Here is a 22,209-nt window from a genome sequence, read left to right on the forward strand (position 1 = left end):
TTAAAATTAACCAATAACATTCCGAGGGGTGGATTTTATCCGTTAGAGGAGGGGGAATATGTCATTTCCCAAAAAAGTGTTCAAAAAGTGGGTGGAAATTAGGAGTGTCAGGGGATCCAATCCATCTGTCTCAGTCAAGATTTTTTTAAATTCACATTTATTTTTGGGCAGTGATAAATCGGACCCGTATATCTTAAATTGACCCCCATGTAGGGAAGTGCTTAGAGAGGGAGAGATATGGGGTCGATTTAAGATGTTAGGGGTCAATTTATCGCTGCCCCTATTTTTGTGTCCAATAATCAGTCTGGAGCTCACAAACGGTTCTAAACATCCAAAACAAACAGAGAGAAGTTTAAATTTAGGTTAGGGTTCAATGCTAAGCAATGAGAATTCTTTCATAAAAAGATAAATACGCCGTATTTACCTAGTCTCAATCCCTCACCACACTAGTATGAAATGATGGGCCCACTTATTCGATGATAAAAACCATTCACCTGCTAGGCCCACCATACAGCCTTCCCCTCTCTAAAATGTGTGCATGCCATGCCGTCTTGAAAAGAAAGGCTGTAATGTTCAGCGAGGAGAAAGTGGTAGTCCATTTTCAGATTGGATTCTTCTGACCTGGTCACCATCCGTTAGATGTCTTATCACCCATATCCTGGCAGAAAATAAAAGATATATTCCTTCTGGAGGAATGCGGGGGTGATGGGAACCCTTGCAAAAATGAGATGAAAGGGCTCCCCCATTGGCCAAAAGAAGAGCCCTTTCATCTGATTTTTTAAGGGCTCCCTTCAGTCTAGCATTCCGAAGAATCTCCTTAACATGTGACTTCTTTGAGTCAACAAAATTCTAATCCTTTAACCGTTAACGTTCCAAGAAATAATCTTCACAATAAACCTGATTAAGATGAAACGCTCTCCTCTCTTTATACTCTCTAAATTGCAACAGCTTCAAGACCTCCTGTCTAATCCAGACTGATCACCTTATCCTTGGTAATTATCATTAAACTCTACTATGACTCAGTCTATTGGCTCCACTTCCCAATCTCACTGATACATAACAATGGAAGTAACTACATTGGATCCGCTTTAAGTTCACGAGGATGAGTGAGTAAAAAATGAACAAAAAAGCTACGAGAGACTACCTCCGCCTATAGAATACTTATGCCGAGTGATATACATGATAGGCAGTGGGGGTGGACATGGTTCCGGTTCAAACTGAAGAACCGAACCGAACCGGCACATTTGGTTCGGTTTGGTTCCATATCTACATGGTTCGGTTCCGGGTTTGAGATCCTGGAACCGGTGGAAATTCAGTTCAGTTCTGGGTTTGGGATTCCGGAACCGAGAACCAACCCTCAACTTAAAACCCAATGCCTCAACTGATAAAATCACCCCTCCCCCTTTTAATTCACCCCTCTTTAACGTTTTGCTTTGCCTTTTAAATTTTAATTCACCCCACTGTCAGTCTCTGATGGGATTTTCTCTTGTAATTATGTATCTGATGCCACTCACTCTTGAGTTTCACTAGATATACATTTGATTGCACTTGTCTTAAGTTTACTATGACAACTTAGAGTGATCTGGACTAAGGATTGCATAATCTGTCTTAAGAAAGTGTGAATGAATATCCATTGGATTGCATGACCAGAAGTCAGAACCTGGATATACATTACATTCCATGACTTAGAAACTGGATAAGTGGATATACATTGCACCTGGGTAAACCCAGAACCGAACCGAACCAAACCGATCAAGTTCGGTTCTGGTTCGGTTCCAACAATATATGGTTCGGTTCTAGTTCCAATTTCTGGGAACCGATTATATATGGTTCGGTTCCCGGTTTAACCCAGAACCAAACCGAACCGAACCATGTCCACCCCTAATAGGCACAGCAGGGATACATGCCCATCATGAAACAAGGGTTTGCTATATCAATTGCCAAGATTTATTACCACACTAATTTCATTCCCCTGCATCATTTCTTACAACATTTAGTAATAATGTTATTAGACACCAAGAAGGGTCACCTTGCTAATTACAATCTTAATCGTCATCTTCAAGATCAAACGATACCCTGAATTTCCTTCTTGATTGGACATTCTTCAATGCCACAGGCCCCACTTCATCATCGGAGTCTGCCAACTCATCTGCAAGTTCATCATAGGATTGCTGATGTGGCAGATGATCTATGTTGCCCACAAGGCCTACACTATCTTCAACGGAAAATTCAGCTCTCTCTCCCCCACTAATGTTAGCCAACGCTACCTCTACGTTACCATCCAAGTCAGCAAGGCCTTCAGCTTGACTGTCAAGTGTGCGCGAAGGCTCTATCCCATCGTGTTGAGGGTGTTCTTCACTGAGACAAGAAGTTAAAAAAAATGCAAGCTCTGGTGTTAGAAGTTGATAAGGTAATCAAAGATAAAAAATAACCAACCAGTCTAAAAGAAGTAATCGGTCATTTAATGAACACTCATGTTAAAAAAAACACTTCTGGAACAGTCTTCCAATTTCTGTTTACCGGCCAAGTTCAAAGTTGAATAATTCCCGCCTGGGGGTGCCTTGGGTTTTGGAAGAAAACAGAAATACTGGATTTTTAGCATAGATATTTCATTTTAACAAGGAAAGAAAAGCATCGGTACAATTGGTTAATAATGCGGGCTATGGATATTGTACATTCTGATGTGCATGTTAAGAATAAGGCATCAATCCTACATTTTGTACTTCAATATTCTGAGCCTATCCTTTGTTCTTTGATCCATGTCCTTCTAGTTTTTTCTATAAGAATTCAACTAATCATGTTCAGAGAATACAGCCGATAAACGAGAAATTTCATTCTAATTGAACCTCCAACAAGAACTGAAAAAGCAAATCGGTTATCATTTAGGCCATGTCGTGGCAGCCATGAAATTTTTTTTCCCATGGAAGATTAGTTTACAAAGTGGTGGGAGAGGGAGAGAACTGAGAGGGTATGAGTGAGGAGAGGGTGAGAAGTGGCTGAAAAACAGTGAAAAGAAAAGCTCTAATCAAAACTGTTTTTTTCCCTATTTTTCAGCCACTTCGCGTCATCTTGTCACTCCCGCCCTCTCCATTCTCTCACTCTCCCATCCTCCCTACTCTCTCACCACTTGGTAAACTAAAATTCCATGAAAAAAAAATTCATGGTTGCCAAACATGGCCTCAAGTTTCAACAATGAACCACCGGCATAGGAAAACTTTGCAACTGGTCGGAAATATGTAAATCCTTAAATATTCAGGTAAGCTTTGCAGTTTGGTCGGAAATAGGTAAAAATTTTCCAACTGTTAATCATCAGGACACCACTAAGCAGTAGATAATAACTACTTCAACAGTCACAAAAAATAATTAAATTTTAGCCTTTTGCTTGAATAATATTTTCCAGCATTAGCTAAGATGCTCTGGGAAACATTGCTGATGTTCGATGAGAAAAGGATCTAGATGAAAAATGCAAAGACAGCATACCTTTCTACCACATTCTGGGAAGCTGGAGTTGTCAATTCATTGCCAATTACTGTCTCTCTAGCTGACCCGGATTTGAGTATGTCATCCTTAGCCTCAGAAAGAATTCCCCTTCTACTTTTCCTAAGGCATATATTAAAATGAGCTCCAAAAGAAATATAAATATGCAACTGGGTTAACAGTGCTCAGTATCAATTCTTTTTTCACATTGAGATGCACTGGTGTTAACAAGGTATGGATTCAAGGCGGGCCCGAGTTTAAGTTGAGTTGAAACTGGATCATGTGCTTGAACTGAGTCATTCAAGTTTTCATCCACAAAAGTCCACTAAGGGCCCGTTTGGATACCTCATATATTGTATTTGGATTTGGAATTGAGTTTTGAAAACAAAATGAATAGATCCGGCAGCTCATGTTGAGGGAGAGAGAGAGGGAAGGGGGTACTTCCTATTGGAGGGGAGAAGTTGAGGAGCAAAGAGGGTGAAGGAAACTGCCAGATCTGTGGATTTCCAATTTCTTATTTGCACCGCTTATTTGGAAATCTGATTTTTTTTCACTGTCAGTTGCTGAATTGGAAATCCAAGAATTTGATCGGATCCAAATTACAATGCAAAAGGGCTCCAAATATGAGAAATCCAAATCCAAATCTTCTCTACATCCAAACGGGCCCTAATAGACAGTCCAAGGCATAACAGTCCAGAGCAAATGTCCTATGATTAGATTGGAATCCAGAAAAAAAAAAAACTTACTTGAGAATATTGCTTAAAATTTCGTCGTCAGAGTCATCTTTTTGCCACTTTGTTGCTTCAATCTTCTGTTTGCCATTTTTCCTAGAATTAAAATTTTTTTAGAGGGAGCAAATGCGAAGAAATGATCATGGGATTGGTTCATTTGAGAAATATAAGATTAAGCACCAAGGCTTCTATCCATAGGCCTCAACAAAATACATTCCTAATTACATAGCAACCAGGACCAACATACAAAGGTAGTTGAACACAATAATACAACCAGAGGGCCAAATGTTCAACTTCAAAACAGTAACCTGGCATGATCAAACAATTGATAGCTATCTAATATATTCTTATCAAATTTACTATTTTATAATTACATATTGATATTTAATTTATGCTATTTTCATAATTACAGATTGATATTTAAATTATGTGAGCATTGGAACAAATTATGAAAGATGGCATCTTATAAAGATTGGCACAAAAACAATGAAACATTTCATCTAGTACTCAGTTTCCACCAGTATAGTAGAGTCTGTGGTCAAATACCTAGCCATTTGGAAGTTCAAGCAGAACTTGACTCGATAATTTAACTATAGGCGAGGTAAAAAAAAACCCCGACAAAAGGATTTGCTTACATTGCTTTAAAGTGTTGAACATACATAGCAGGTGTCCTGTATATTCGGTTTAACCCACTATGTGTTCCATTTTCAGGTGTAGCCATGCATCTCTTTATAAAAGAGCCACTCATTTTAAGAGTTCAAGCTGATTGAGCACACACCAACGAATACGACTACAGTTTATCAGATGGAATCACTAATAAGCCCGACCCATATGATTGAAGAACCTAACAACTTGATCAATAGAAAAACAAGTTATTTGAGTGACTCGTTGATAGCACTATACCTTAAAAGATAATGAAATATTTTATATGCCTCTCCTAACATATATGTAGTTTTGATGATGGCGCTATACCTTATAAGATAATGAAAGATTTTATATGCCTCTCCTAACCAATGTTACTTGGAGCGTGGTTCGTTTCGGTACGTAGTAAGGGACAGGGTATGGGGTACGCTAGTTGGGTCAGTAAGTAGTATGATAGGGCAATACCACACATATTTATTCAAAAGAAAGTTTCAGTTCCAAACTAAAATATATAAAATTTGAAAATCTCGAAATATCACTAAATAAAGTACCATCATTTATTGCATATTCAATCCTAAAAAAAACCAAACAAAAAATGACTATCAAGTTCTAAAATAAAAACATAGAAACATAATAAATGAATTAGCTAGTGTGTGTGCATTTGTCTTTCCCTTGTCCATTGAAATGTTCCCTCTTGCAAAGATGGATATGCGAGTTTGTTGTTCGGGACGACGGGATCGTCATTTTTAGTGATCTAGATCACAAATGTACAGGGTTTGGGGTCGTGCGATCCGGAGCGACCTCGGTAACATTGCTCCTAAGATGTATATAGTGTTAAATGTAACAATATGGAAGGAGACCTCTGCTCTGACTGAGACTATAACTTTTATTAGCAGGGTGTGCATTTACATGGTACCTTGATGGATTCATTTATATCAGTGTGAAAGGAGTCGCTTTCTAAGAGAATTAAGGCTTGTTCCCTAGAGCACTAATGGCAAAAATGTCCCATGTGAGAGAGCATTACATTGATGGATTCATTTATATTGAAAGGATGTCGCTTCCTAAGAGAATTAAGGCTTGTTCTCTAGAGCACTAATGGCAAAAATGTCCTACGTGAGAGAGCATGATTATATTGCGGATATTGTGCGTTATCTGAAAATCTATTATTCAAAGTTTTCAGTTCAAGAATTGGTTCACTGGGAATTTTTAGACACAAACGTGTATATACACAATGAGGGTTCAAAATTCAACAAGGGACCTTCACCCATTGCACAACACTTCTGATCAGAGTATTTAGTTTGAATTTTGATTCATGCGAGGGATTGTTGAAGTTTATATGCTTCTTAATGCTTTAGGATTTAGGACAAGTTTTTGTCTTTTATTTTTGACAGTTTCTAAATGAGTCAAAATTTTAGTAACCATTGCAAGTCTTAACGTTTAAATCATTTCTTATGTTTGCAAGTACTTTCAAAAGTTTTAAACGTATTCATTTAATTGAGTTGTTACACTTAATTGATAAGATCCTTCACCCATTAATTGGAATGAACGCCAGGTAGGTAGGTAGGTGTGTGTGTGTGTGTGTGTGTGTGTGTGTGTGTGTGTACGAGTCTGTACAATACAAACCTCACTCCCTTGCTAATACACACTATTCTCCTCTCTTCATCTCTTGCTTGATAGACAAAAATCACCTCCTTATACACTCGCTTGCTCTTCTTTTTTTTAAACCAATCTCGTTTCTACCCTCTTCGATTTTTCAAGTTTCCACTAGGTTTGCTTCAATTGGGAAAAGTTGCTCAGCATCAATTGTGTTTGCCATGTCCGAGCCATTGAGCACAACCCGCCAAAGACAAAGGTGAGTGGTGGCTCTAAATCCAGATAGGTCAGAAATGACTTGGCTGGAAAGTAGCGGTGGAGGGGGATAATCTATCTTAACGGTATTACTTACGCAGTAATGTGCCTCTACCACTTTGAGATCTCTTTACCTTTCTAAGTTTACTTTGTCCAAATTTGAATGCTACACTCACTTTAATAGCATTTAGTTTTTTTACCCACAAACACTTCGGTCTACCACTTTGATTTACAGCACTCAGAACTGATTGTCATACCCCAACATAAGAATAATCAACAACCACATCATTGGCATCTTGGAAGACCTTCGTAAATTATTTTGAGAAAAAAATTTGAGAATTTGACATGGAGACGCAGTCTCATACAAAAATGTCTGCTCTAGTAAAGATTGCAGAATTTTTGTCTGCCATCGGCTCAGCATTGTGCAGTCAGTAAAAGAGTAAATAATTCAGTGAAGCCCTAGGTTACGGTTGGGATGATATGATGTTTACATGTTTCCTTTTCAGCAACATATGCTCGAAGGTGCGCAAGATATGATCATTTAAATTCCTGTCTAGTTCCTCAACTGGTGCCATTACATTGTGTTTTAAAACTCTTGTAGGGAGTTATTCTAATGCAGAAAAGATCTGGATGGTGAGTCTAAAATCATAACCATTCATTCCTCACATGAAAACAACCCAAAATCAATGCATGAGATCTGTAAGCTAAGTGAACTTTAATAATCTATATCAAAGTCTATTACATATATTTTTTCAGCTTTTGGGTGGACAATTGGCGAGAGCGGTCCAGTTGAGTGAAAATGGCAATGGAAAATCATCGAATTTTATATCTAACACTGGATTGCTTTCATTTATCAAAAAAAATTTCTTCATTGGTAATGTAGAATCGCTTAGCAATGATAAATAATATGATCATAGGTGAGAATTATTGAACTAGAAGATAAAATTGTGAATATATTTTAGATTAATGCAAAGTTTTAGTACAATTTGCATATCATCAATCCAAAAATATGCTTAAACAAGATCTTTGACTATGTTATACATTCTAATGAATGGGCGAAGTACCCGTATCGGATTCCAATACTTCGGGATTCTTCTAGATCTCTTGTATTTGTTTTTTTTTCTGAAGACTACTACAACTTTACAATGACCGAATATTTTGATTTTTAACCATCCTAGTAGTGAGTTTTTATAAGAAAATGATATATTATATTTACTTAACCTAATTAAAATTTTAATATATCACTTGTTAAAAATAATTAGATGAATCCACGAATCTTTCTTGTTGAGGTTTGTCGATTCCGACACTTGTTATCTGTGTCGGATTCCGACTCGTGTATCAGTACTTATGTATCATAGATCTTTGGTTACAATTTTTGCTACATAGTATGTCAACTCAAGAAAAAACACTGCCCTGAAATTGAGAATGTCAATCCCCTTGTTGGCATAGTCGTAAGATGGTTATTGTTATCAACCCAAATACTATAATATCAAGCAGCAGATAAAACCTTGAATGTAGTGAAAGCCTAACAAAATACATTTCCAACGCTGTACCTCTTTTTTATCGCTGACAATGTTTCTTCATCAGATCGCTCTTCTCTTTCAGCTCCAAATAAATTGTTGAGGTCATCATCTCCTGAATGCTTGGTGGTTTGGGGCTTCTTCCTCTGTCCGGGAACCCTCTTTTTTATCGCTAACAATGTCTCTTCATCAGATCGTTCTTCTCTTTCAGCTCCAACTAAATTGTCGAGGTCATCATCTCCTGAATGCTTGGTGGCTTTAGGCTGCCTCCTCTGTCGGGGAACACAGAGGCCAAGTTGCTTGAGCTTATGAGAAACTTGCGCTGCTGAGTACACATTATCAGCATCCAATGCATTTGCAATCATGTGACTACACCTCTTATGATTTTTAAACCTGCTTAGACCAACCAAGCCAAATAATGAAAAATAGAAAATGAAGAGCAAAATATCAAATTCAAACAAGTAGGGTCACTTCCGCATCTATCATTAGCAGGCTTATCAAGTATGAGTACCCAAAATATCATGTTTACAAAAGTTGCAGAACAAAGCATAGATATGAAATATTGTCGATAAGTTACACAAATGCTCACTGTTCAAACAGGTCTTTCAACACGAGCTCCTGCTCTTTGCTGAAGGCACGTACTCTTTTTTTGTTATGACTGAAAAATAAAGAAAAGAAATGTGTTGGTTGACAAGACGGAAGAAATTACCAGCTTAACCATACTAATATGGGATTGAGGACTCCAAATGGGAACAATTTAGATAAAAATGCAAATGAACTGAAAATCCTGAAATGCAATTCTCCTAATATATAGCCAGTGTTTTGTTTTTTTTTTTAAATGGAAATATATAGCCAGTTAGGCACAGAAAATTGAACTCAATTCGACTTTTACCCTTTTACCTTTCAGTAGGAAAAAATAATGTCTAGTGAATATATTTTTATATTTTTAAATGTGCCTATTAGAGATCCATAATATTGATGTTAACCATGGCCTGTGAGAAGTTACCAGACCATAATTATGATTATTGGACAGGCAGCATGGAGACAAATGATGCAGCAGCGTATAGGGGTATCACTATTGGGATGACACCCAAACTAACCTATCTGAACACAATCCAGGGACCTTTTCAAAGTTGCTTAAAGGAAGCAATGTATTTCATGTTTATATTTCAAAGGAGATTAATTTCCATATCCAAAGAAGCATAGGTACAACACCAAGTGTAATGACTCCTGATTGAGTAGTTGATTCAGGGTATACAGCAATCATATGACTATCAGAGGATGTTTTAGAGAAATTCAATCTAAATAGTATGAAGAAAAGAGACAATTGTAATGGTTAATATTATTGTTAATCATATCCAAAGCATTTGAGGTTGTCTATATTTCATTTTCTCTTCACTACAAGAAATGAAACAATAAGTGTAGAACATTTTCGATATAACTCGTATGCAATCGAACTGGTTTCTGCTCACACACTACAAAGGTTTTAAGGTTCTTTCGACAAACCATGAAGCTTATCAACAGTGCAATTTTCTAAAAACAATTTTTGAGAAATGCCCAATCCAATCCCTTCATGGCAACTGCCAATGCAATACTTACTATGGACTTTTTAGAAAAGAACCATCTTCCAATTTGTTTGAGGCCTCAATTTGATTATCACCACCTGAATGAGGCCCGTCAACGGGAAGCATCTTTTTCTTTGAGGAAACCTTGAGGCCTAGCTGTTTAAGCTTACAAGAAACTTGAACAGGAGTAATTTTTCCATCAGGGTCAAGTGTTTCGGCAATAAGACGACTGCAGTGTCGGTTATCCTTGTACCTGGAAGGCTCACAATTATCACAGATGAGGAATGAACCATTTACACACACACACACACACACGCACACGCGCACGAGCACACACACGCACACACACACTCCCACACGCGCACGCGCACGCACGCGCACACGCACACACACACAGATAGATAGATAGAACTAACAGAACTGATGGTCACACACTTCCCCCAGAAGGAAATCATGGCAGACATAGCATGCATTCTAGATTTTCTGCCTCTACTAATGAGAAACAGCTGTTTTCTTTTACTTAACAAAGAAGAACCATTCAATTCCTAGCAAGAATTTTAAAAAAATTCTCAAAGCAAAGCACTCTTACTTCTCATAAAGATTTTTGATATTGGTCTCTTGCTCTTGATCAAAAACAGTACTATGCTTTCTTTTAGAAGCCTTCTGAGGTTCATGATCCAATAAATCTCCCTCACTTCAAGAGCCAAAATGAAAACCAATCAAAGTCCATAAACCTGTCAGGAAAAAAAAAAAAATCTTTAACCAATACATACTTGTCGTGATCATTCAAGCCAAAAAATTTCTCCCCAGCAATCTCATTGTCTGAAATAGAGGCCCCACTTTTCTTCAATTTCCTGCCCTTGGGTTTGTGCAAAAGCTCCTTAAGATTCCCATCAGAGGAATCCTCCTCCCTATGTATAAACCAAATGAACAAATCAACAATTATAAGTAGTACAATGCAAAATATTGCCAAAATATAGAGGGGAGAAGAATTCAAACTCTACAAGAAAGAAAAAATATTACATCTGATGGTTGAGCTCAGGCGAAATCACAAAATCAGCTTCATCTTCACCAAGAGAATCTGCAATGCTACGCCCAGCTAACCCTCCATTGCCCTTTGATGAACCAATGTCTCCATTACTGCCAGAAACAATTCCCCAATGCCTACTTTGTTTCTTCAAGTTGCCTAGTTCAGATAATAAAGATTCAGAATTGATGTAATGGCACTCATGGCGCGTCTTCCAGAAGAGTATCTCCACAAAAAGTAAGGGTTGAGTTTTCATTTTCTTCAGCAGTTTCCTCACCAGCTTGGTGAGAAAAGAAACAATATTGGCATATTCCTTACAATTAGATGATTTTGGATCATTCAAGATATCGTAAAATGTGGCAAGAAGTGATAGCTGCAAGGATTACAGGCATGCATATTATAAGAAACATTTCCAAGTTAGTATGCTATAAAATGGTTTTGGTTCTGAATTTTGACCTGATATAGCATTGGGGAGAGCTCCAAATCATTGCAAATCCTCTGGAGCATCCTTATTATGTAGTGATTTGTACTAGCAGTGTTGCTTTTATAGAACCTCAGCAACCAGCATAACTTTTGAATAATGGTGTTGTTTGCAAAAGTGCCAACCAATTTGGATATGTTAAAATCTACTTCATTCCTCGTGGCTTCCTGGCCATCGTTGGAAGAATCTGTTCCATATGCCATGTCATTGAGACTGTTACTAACTTTTTCTTTATCAATCTGACCTAAATTATCCCCAAGATTGTCTGTATCCAACAGGGGCATTTCAGGCTCCGATATCTGATTAGGGGCTGAGTTGTTTTCTTCTTTCCCATCGGAACCTGAATTTGTTACCTGTCTATGTAACGCGTCATTCAATTCTACAGCTTGTTTTGCATTAGCATCATCGAATTCATGACCCGGGTCTTTGATATTCTGTACACTGCCATCTGCTTCTCCCTGTATTTCCACTTCTGTTGCAATTCCGTCGCCAATTAATTTCTTTTTTTTGCCCTTCCTTGATTTTTTAGCAACCTTAAGGCAGAACCATTTACCAAAAGTTAGCAAACAGGTTAAGGCAGTAAATAAGTTTGCACCTCCCTAGAAGAAGGCTGACAATGATCGTAATCAAACAGGTAGTGTGTTAAAAGTTTAGGTTGAGGGATGCATGCATGCGTGCAGGATGCAACATAGAAAAGATTCAATTGTTGCTCAACATGTTGACCAATAAGAACTACTTTCGCGATAATTAGCTTTTGAGATGCAACTCAATTGTTTCCTAGCAAATATATTGCAAGCTGTGCTATATTGAATATTCTAAATAAGTAAACGTGCCGGATTCTAATACTTCATGGATTCGGCGCAACATTTCTAGATCTCTTTAATCTATTGTTTTCTGAATATTAATATGAACTTACAGTTACAACAGGTTTTAAGTAGGTAAGCTGGGATTGAACGTACAACCTCAGGGTTGAAATACAAAGCCTCCACCAATTGAGCTATAGGCCCAACCCCAAAAATATTATTGAACTTTTAGAATTTAGTAAAATATATTGCAAATCTGCGATTCCTTTGTTTTATTATGAGGCTTGCTGAATTCGATACTTGGTACCGATGCCAGATTCCAACGCTCCTACATGTATCCATGCAATATAGACCAGAAAAATAAATAAATTATATAAATGCATGATAAGCATTGTTCCTTAAAATGTAACAATCTCAGCATGGCAAGGATAAGCAGGACTACAATTTTCTAGAATCTGAAATTGATAGATCCCAAGTGGAAAATATAACATACTCTTAATGTGCCACATGCTTGAAGGTTCTCCATAAGTCGTAAAACAATATGTATCATTTCCACCAAATCTGCAAGATCACTACAGGAGGAAACCCAAAAGGAATATCTATTATAAGGCAATAGTTGCAATACACATGCATATAGAGAATGACTCATCCAATGGTTATCAAGAGGTAATTAACTTATTGGGCACTTGTTAGCCATGCATGTGACATGTTCGCTCCATTGAAACCCACCAATAGATGGGCTGACCATGGATGGCAAAAAATCCAAAAATTTGCCAATAAGATGATGCTAACTCTACAATCAATTACCTGCAAATGGACGACTGGAATTTATATGGACAATCATTGATTGGAGGGCTCGCAGTTCCCAATCAACAAAGTTCTCAGACCACCCATCTATTGGTGGGTCTTGATGATAATAAAAAAATGTGCTACTGTACAGCTAGAAGCACACAATAGGAAAGTTACTAGTTTCTAATAGATAATTCAGCCTTATCCAGACAATATGCATAGATAGATTATATATAGATAAATAAATACATTTTTTGATGCATAAATTTTTAAAAGATAACTCGACATGTGAGTGTCCATGAATGCCGCATATACACTCCTAAAACAAATGCATGTATACATGGATGACGTTTAACAAACAGTTGGAAGAAAAAAAAAAGGTCTTTTTTTAAAATAAGTGTGTGACAAAAAGTTAGTATCTGCAAAATTCAACTTCCAATTTTTTTATCTTGGAAAAATTGGAAAAAAGGGTAATGCATGCCACCTCAAGAAAAAGGCAATGTTAGAACTTAGAAACCATTTATATTTAACATGTCATTATGACTAAATACATGATCAAGGAGACCAAATGTGGGATGTAAGTCATGGTTAATTTTGACAGTTCTAACCTTCGTAACTGTTGAAGGGTATCATACTCTTTGTACATGTAACCATACTTTGGGCTCTATATATACATCATATCACATGTGAGCTCCTTAGTGGAGACTCCATCTTCTCCCTCACTCTTCTACTCTTTCCTTCCTTCCTTATCCACAGTAAATGGTATCAGAGCTGTTCTGATCCACTAATAAAAAGGGAGAGAAGTAACCCTGGGCCAGATGCCTGCTAAGAGACGATGATGGATGGCAGCCAGCCTCACCCGTGGAGGTTTGCAGATTTGATTGATGAGATTCATGACCGTGTGGAGGGGCACACCGTATGTTTTTAGAATGTTTACAGATTGACTAATAGTGAGGCGGATCGGCTTGCCAGATCAGGAGTTAACAGACTGGAGATTTTTTACTACCTCCCCCTTGGATCTTCTTAATTTTTTTCTTTTTCTCCATTGTATTTTCGACCATCTAGGTCTTGGGGTCTTCCCCCTCTTCTTTATTAATAGAGTATGCACGATTAAAAAAAACAAATTCCTAGTCTCCATTGATATATAATACTAAAAAGAATTTGTAATAGTCCCCATTGAAGGGCAAAGCATAATAAACCTAAACTTCAAGAGATTACATAGATAGGTTTTAATTAGCTTGCAGGAAAAATCATCAAGACACAACAAACAGTTAATACATACATCTGGAAAAACAAGAGGTGATGTAATTCAAAGAAGAAAAAAAACAAATAATGTAACCTACTAGTGGCAAATAGATCAGATTTCAGAATGAAACCACCCAAAATTATGCGGAGCATATGTGCGTGTATATTTGTTTCAAAGTATAGAGCATGGCTGTATGCTAATGCACGGAACAGAACATGAAACGGACATAGGAAGACATGTTTTTTTGACATATTTGAGTTCATAATGCTAATAGCAGAATCTAAAGGTAATACAAAATTAAAATGAAAACTGAAAAGGAATTCCCAAAAGGCCTACTGATATAGGCACTACTCATGATAATGGGCCGTTTCTAATTGGATGCCGGGAGCTTTTGGGTGATTGGAAGAGCTTTTGACAGCTGGTTAAATAATAAAACACAAAGCAAGTCCGGCACATTATCAAAGCATGGCAGTGCTAATATCAATAGCCTTCCCAAAAACTTATTTTGTAAAGCAAACCTTTTAGGTTGTTTATGAGTGTCAAAAGATTTGATCAGGTTCACCAAGAACTGTGTCATCCCTTGATCTGTTTGATCATAAAAGATTTTGTAAAGAAGGATGCGAGCTGTTTGAGGCTCTTTTGAATCTTCTGGCAATACTTTAAGAACCAAATCTAGCATGCGAATCTGCACCATGAAAGTAAAGTAATGAGCTATAGAGGCAGTTCATAAAGCTATCATACAAAAGAAGAGGCAAATGAAAATACCAATAAGTGATCATGTTGAGTGCATGTAGAATGTTAGGGATATTATCCAATAACTTGGGAGAAGTTTTGCAATAGATTAAAATCAGCAGTGTCAATTGTTGACTTAAAAGTTAAAAGGTTCAAGGAAAATCATTACAAGTGAAAGAGCAAGACTTCTTTGGAAAAGAAGAAAATAGCAATGAAAACAAATTTCTTTTCTTCTCTATAAAGGGGTAATTTGTAGCACAAATTTGACATTTTTTGACAGGAATCTGTAGTCTCTGTCACACTTGATCCAACAGATTTACTGGAGCCACTTCAAAATAATAACTGCAGAACCCCTTTTAGGTAGCAAAATCTATAAAAAAAACGACAACAACAAATGAACATAAAATTACTAGAATGCCCTCATAGAGAAAACCATCCACTCAATGCATGCATATCAAATGAAAAAAGTCATCTCATTTTTGGAGGTCTACAGGAAAGAACACTGATGAAGGCACACCATGTTTTCCCTGCTGATTGTGACTACTTAAATAAGAGAAATAGTGCACCCTAAAAGAGGAAAAAAACATATGGACATGTGCCATACTCCAAACTTTCTCTTAAAACTTTACTTCCCTCTACGCCCTTAGGCAGATGAACCAAAGGTTGAGAAGTTGGGCACATAAAAATCAGGATCAAGAATTAAAGACTAGATATCAATGTCTTTAAATATTATCTTTTGAAGTGAAGCATGGAAATATGAAGTATAACCCAATGTATCATAAATTGAGTGGTTCCAATAATATGATTAAGTGCACTAATCTAAGACCGACAACGTTTAGAGTGTCCCTCTATGCATGGTTCTTCTCCGTAGTAAAGCAGTTATTTGAAGTTGCCAAACAAATGAAGGAAACTCATATAAAACACTATCATAAGTTGAGTTCCATTTAATATGAAGTAGTAGTAATGTGGTCACTTCACAATAGATCTAAATCAGAAAACTCATATAAAACACTATTATAATTAGAATTCCATTTAATATGAAGTAGTAGTATTGTGGTCACTTCACAATAGCTAATCATTTAAACTTCCTCAAAAGAGTAGGAGAGAAAATTAAGAACAAAATAAAGAACAAAACAGAGAGAGAGAGAGAGAGGCATATACAAATTTTCGGATGGCTTAAGGGAGACTAATAGTCCCTCTCTGGTTGCAGCAGTCTACCCTAATGAATCCATTTTCTCTCAATAGGCAAATAGGGGAATATTTTGATCATGCATCGGATGGATAGGATGTTCTACTCAAAAGGATAAGACTTTACTGCATTGATCTTGAGTACTTGTCCTTTGGCCAACTAATAAAAGTCAATAACGAAATGTTGAAGCACATATTGAATATTGATAATCAGAACAAAGAAAGATTACACTGAAGTTAAGGTTTCACACACAGAGCTGTTCATTTATTGGTTGTGAGTGTGAAATTTTTGTTCCTTCCAGAACATTTCCAGATTGATCCAACTAAGTGGGTCATTACTGTTTACATCATTACAATATTTTACTAGTATTTCTTATGGCACTGTTTTCTTTGGTAGTATTGCTAAACTAACAAAACATAGGAATGAACTAATATTAAATCCCCAAATTTTACGAAGTAGAAACAAAAGTTATAAAAAAAGGAGAGTATATTGGCAATAGACTCATTGTCACTGTTTTCTTTGGTGGTATTGATGCTGGTGGGATCAAATTTTTGTTCCTTCCAGAACATTTCCAGATTGATCCAACTAAGTGGCTCTTTACGGTTTACATCATTACAATATTTTACTAGTATTTCTTATGGCACTGTTTTCTTTGGTGGTATTGATGTTGGTGGGGATCTCATCAGCCAAAGTTGCTAAACTAACAAAACAAAGGAATGAATTAATATTAAATCCCCAAATTTTACAAAGTAGAACCAAAAGTTATAAAAAAAGGAGAGTATATTGGCAATAGACTCACTGTCACTGTTTTCTTTGGTGGTATTGATGTTGGTGGGATCTCATCAACCAAAGCTGCTAAACTAACAAAACACGGGAATGAGCTAATATTAAATCCCCAAATTTTACGAAGTAGAAACAAAAGTTTAAAAACAAGAGAAGATATTGGCAATAGACTCACTGTCTGATTTTTCGTGTTTACAAAAAGTGTATTATTTCAAAGGTTTCAAATAACAGTAATCAGTTAGAAGTAGGAAAGAGAAGAGGTGGAGGAAGAAGGGGGAGGAGTGAACCAATTAACCCAACATAAGATGAGGATAAGTTCAATGTGGATGGTGAGATTATAATCACATCTTTTATTGCAAAGCATGTGATTACATGAGGAACTTTCGGAGAATGTAAACTTAAGTGTATCAGTACATCTATATACATCTGCATGCATTTCTGTCTCTATGTGGAAGAAGAAAATACCATGATAGCATCTTTAAGTTGTGAAGTTGGTCATTTAAAATTTCTAGACTAATCATTGATTTTATTGAAGTATCGTGAATCACCATGTCTTTCATGAGAGCTCCTGCTGCAGACAAGAACTTGTAGTCATTTGTTTCCTTCAAGCCGTCAAAAGCATTGCGCCACTTGGATGTGACTATTGCGAACATAGTTTCATTCATTGTTGCTGCAATTGGCCCACAAATATCCCCATGAAATAATGTGCCATCCGCATTTTGGTTGATGGAAGACTCTTCAGATCTGGAAATTCCCATTTTTGGCTGTTGCGATACAGACCAGACTATTGGTTAGAATACTAAACAAACTAGCATGATACCATAGAGATGTAATCGTCACAATCGATGAAAGCAAAGTAAAAGAAACATTCAAAACTAGGATCAGCATTCATCATCAAAGAGGAGAGGTGTGAAAGATGGCAAGAGATGTACACAACTCTTTTCAAAACTTGTTGAATAATAGAATAGCTTGTTGATTAATAGTTTAAATCGACAATGTTGACACAAGGCAAATTTCTCATCATTCATTTAACACCAATCCAGAAAACCAAACACCATATAATTATTGTGTGACAGCAAATTTTTTTTTTTGGCAACTCTGAACAACATGTGCAGTTACAAACACATTTGTATAGCCAACCTGACCTAGTAAGAACAATCCTAACTATAAAAACATACAGAATTTCTGTTCAGCATGCAGTGTACCATTTTTATTTGAATGGCAGCATGCAGTGTACCATATGTTTTGCCGAAAGAGATATCACCATATAGACACCCTGTTTGGCCATAAACTCAATCATCTTTTGCAGGCCTGAAGCTATAACAAGAGTGACCAATACATCGTTCACTGAAAGCAACACGAAACAACCGAAATGTTTCCATTTCCATCCCCACCAAAACAACCGAAACACAAAATCGTAAATCGTAAATGTAACAGTGGTATACTATATTAGTCTGTATTACAGAATTATATTTATTAGAATTGCATGCAAAATGTGGCACATGTATTATTTATAGATATTAATATGAATTACATGTAGAATTTAATATGTACTAAACTATCGTACATGCACATTTCACTAGGTATTCGATGTTTTTAAACCATTATCGACAATTGTCAGTGCTTATGTGATGGTTTCTAATTGTATATTTGTGCTTATTCTTGTATTTACTGAAGTTCCATATTTAAATTCTATCATTTGCATATTTTTCCATGTGTTTCCTTGATTTTACAGGATTTCAACTGAAATTTCCAACCGAAACCAAAACATTTCTATTTCCATGACAACAGAAACCAAAACCGAAATTTAAAACCTTTATTTGATCTACTAAAACAATTATATGGCTACAAGTGTAAGGGCATCCATAGGAACCTTCCAGATGGAAAGTAGCCACTTCTCACCTTTGAAATTGAGAACTTGATATGTTGAAAGGCAGTTACAAAATGAGCAACTTGGAAAAAAACAATAACATCGGTTCTTTGAATTGCATGATGTTCTTTTTCAATATCCTTGCGGATTGACTGCATCAAAACTGGTACATATACGGTAACCATGAGAATATGCAGAAGTTATGAATTGAAAAGATTAAAGAAGCAACATAAAACAAGGCAAGAGCATGCGAAAACTCACCATTATAACCCCCTGATAAAAACTGGTTTAGGAAATCATGGAGCAATTCTAAAACGTTTTCATTTGGTGAATACAAACTTCCATGGTCCCATGCGATCCTTTTTAATGGACCTCGTTGAACCTTATGGGCTTTGAGCAAGCCACCTCCTGAAGCAGTAACGAGATTCCCCTTCAACAATGTTTTGGAACCATCCTATTGCAAAGAACTAAGGGGGTTAGTACAACTTTGATAAAACCTACATAGAATTAGGAACATAGTGGCAAGGTCATGCATACCATGGCAATCCGAGTAAATGACCCACTGAATTGTGAATATCGATCCAAGTTCCGTGCTCTAATGAGCCTTTGCTTTTCTTCATCCTCTGCAAAGGACCCAAGAGAGTTCAGAGATGTTTTGATATCTCCATCTACCTGAAGGATAAAAAGCCTTATTAAATGGAGTTTCAACATGCATGTTGCCTGCAAAAAATTGAAGTCATAAAGCAACTGAATGTGGAGCATAAGAGATGATTAGCAATGGATGAGCATGGCTCAATTTTTCTGAGGACCAAAGTTTTAAAAAAAAGCTAAATGTGCCAAAATTGTGATGCTTTCCAGCCAAGAAGCGAAGACCAGCTACTCGCCTACTCTTATATCAGCCTTGCCTCAAGGGAGAACTTAAATCAAGTTGACAACTGCAATCCAGACATACTATCCCAATCCAATTAATTGAAAAGGAAGTCATTTTAAGATGAAGAGGTTGACACACAAACCTTGTATCCCTTTCGAGATGCTTTTGCGATCAACTCTGGCTCATGACCTAAAAATACATAGTGGAAAGTCTCCAATAACAACAAATTATCTTGTCGGAGATAGCCCTGAGAGCCACCAACATGCTGGGCTAGAACTAAGATGAGTTCCATAACATTCTCACTGAACAAGAGTTCCAAAAATTTGTCCCTCAAGCATAAGAACTGCGTGGCTGATCCCGATGCCTTCTGCTGCAATGTAATATCTTGGATGGTTAGGAGATTCCGAAACAAAGTAAGCACCAGTTGAACCAACTTCCAGTCATCCTCTGTAAACACCTCACTGCTTCAAATCAGACAAATAACTAATGTCACCCAAGAGCAAATAAAAATACAAATGATGCATGGTGTAGCTTGTTTGAGTTTTTGGCACCTAGATTGTAATTTTTTCCATTCCTTTTTGTTGGGGTTCCACGCAAAAGCAAATAGTCCCACATCAGTAAAGTGATGGGGATGGGTTATAAGGGAATGGGCACCCTCCCTCTAAAGGCTAGCTTTTAGGGGTGAGTTCTACCCGGTTAAATTCCCTACACCTTTTTCCTTTTGGCTCCATTTCTTTCAATGTAAAGTTCATTTTTCCACTTAAAAATGGGTGTAAAACAAATTTTACGCCCATTTTACAACGTAGGAAACAGAACCCTAATTTTTTTTACTGTGCCTGTGTTAGTTTTGTCTAGCTTGGTTTTCTTGCTTAACAAATTCTCATTTGTTCAAAGAAAAAAAAGAAAAAAAACCACCCAAACGCAAATGCAAACCCACCACTCTTATTCAAACATTATATGCTCATAATATGTATGGGTATACCCTGACTAGTGTCTTCCATAGAGCTATGGATAAGAATGACAAAAAAAACATATAAGAAAAGGCAGGGACCTAACAAAAAAGAACCCAATGAGAGGGGGGGAAACCTAAACTGTATCAAATTATAGCTTACCATTCCAAATGTTCCAATGGATCTTCCAGAAGAGATACGATTACCGCTATCGTGTCATTACGCGTAACTGCTGCTTTCAATCTCCACAGAAATTCTATCTGTTGGGGGATATCATCCGATGTGGGATCGATAGGCATAGTAAGAAAAACCAAAACCTTCACTGTACCAAATTTTTTTTTTTAAAAAAAAAAACACTCAGACTGTGATTTTGTCTATAAAACAAAAAGGAAGGAATACCTAATTTTGTAGATCTATTACCAGCATTTATGACAAAATCACGATCGTTTTGGTAACTCTCGATGATCGGTATCAAATGGCGAGAGACAGTGCTCCATTTGCACACCTGCTTGAAAACATCTCGTGTTTGCGGATCGTCCCGTCGAAGAAACCTCTGCAAATCCTTCAAATTGTCTGGTAAAAGTTAAGAACGATGAGAGAAGAAAAAAATTAATAAAAACAAAGAATAGATCAGGTGGTTTGAATGAAGAAAAAACAAAAGAGATTATAAACCCTACCTAAACAGAATTCGCCTTTTGAATATCCAATCCGGACGCCATTTTCGTCCTCTGGAATGTATCCGAGACCGGCACAGATGGTGGATAATCCTGCCAAATCCATTATTTTAATCCGTTGGCATGAATTAGGGTTTCAAAGCATGTTTGAGGTTTGAGGTAGAAATTAGGGTTTAGAGAGGAACAGAACAAGTATGAGACGTGGGTTGAAGGAGAAGAGAACTGAGAAAGAAAAGGGAGAGGGTATATATGTAAATTAAAAGTATGTGGCGCCAACAGAGTTAAAAGTTTTCCCGCGCTTTTGCACTTCCATGTTCGAGTTCGGGACTCGAGCGTAGAGATGAGAGGAATGAGTTCAACGTGGTGGGGCCCACCTATGATTGATCTAAACCGTCCATTGTTGTGCCTTGCCTAAAAGCACGCAATCACCACGGCCAAACACCGCATACAAGCAACGGTTCACATTTAACAACAAAAAATAGACAATGACTACTGTTATGATTACATGATTAGAGTGATTTTTTGAGCTCTAGACAATCCAAAGCCAGGGCTACAGAATGGACGGTTCAGATCAACCAAATGTAGTACCCACTATGCCATACAGTAGGAGCCACCATGTTCTGATAATGGGACGAACTCTCCTTGTTTTACATGTTTATGTCAGTCTATTACAATTTCCAATAAATTATCATTAAAAAATGTGAGAAATAAATAAAACAAAGTGAGTTGTCCCATTATAAAAACATGATCATGCCGAAATTGGGCTTCCCTCTCAATCGCAGGCTGGCAATTTCACCCGAAAAAACGGGGATCCACCCAGCCCGCCCCGTTTGGGGCGGGGATTCCCCGATTTGAGAGGGGAAGGGGATTTTAAAAATTCGCCGGTGCGGGGAGGGGAAGGGGAAGGGGATGGAGTTGTCCCCGCCCCGTCCTGTTAATCAATGCCATTTTTTGTATATTTTTAAGTGTTTTTTTTTTAGGAAAACTACTAGAAACTCTGTGGATCGGCTA

General features: G+C 37.1%; 1 protein-coding gene across 4 annotated transcripts; it reads right to left on the bottom strand.

Annotated features, from left to right (window-relative positions):
• Positions 1–1,946: 1,946 nt before the first annotated feature.
• Positions 1,947–21,398, bottom strand: ATIM (timeless family protein). 4 transcript variants are annotated; one of them, XM_077372878.1, is made up of 20 exons: positions 21,202–21,398; positions 20,945–21,097; positions 20,687–20,846; positions 19,717–20,035; positions 19,241–19,375; positions 18,965–19,157; positions 18,736–18,866; positions 17,382–17,597; positions 14,648–14,814; positions 12,588–12,666; positions 11,267–11,824; positions 10,807–11,183; positions 10,557–10,694; positions 10,373–10,477; positions 9,818–10,036; positions 8,808–8,876; positions 8,252–8,611; positions 4,224–4,304; positions 3,481–3,600; positions 1,947–2,358 (listed from the first exon to the last, which is right to left on the bottom strand). In XM_077372878.1, exons 1-20 carry the CDS (start codon positions 21,302–21,304, stop codon positions 2,046–2,048), a joined length of 3,996 nt encoding a protein of 1,331 aa, XP_077228993.1. In that variant the 5' UTR covers positions 21,305–21,398; the 3' UTR covers positions 1,947–2,045. The 4 variants fall into 4 exon arrangements, with proteins under 4 accessions (XP_077228993.1, XP_077228991.1, XP_077228994.1 ...); XM_077372876.1 differs by having other exon boundaries at positions 19,717–20,038; XM_077372879.1 differs by having other exon boundaries at positions 19,717–20,038; positions 20,945–21,086; positions 21,202–21,305.
• Positions 21,399–22,209: the final 811 nt, after the last annotated feature.

Source organism: Tasmannia lanceolata, unplaced genomic scaffold (assembly GCF_043159265.1).
Source record: "Tasmannia lanceolata isolate RefF3 unplaced genomic scaffold, GAP_Taslan_0.1 ptg000037l, whole genome shotgun sequence".
Taxonomy (NCBI): Eukaryota; Viridiplantae; Streptophyta; class Magnoliopsida; order Canellales; family Winteraceae; genus Tasmannia; species Tasmannia lanceolata.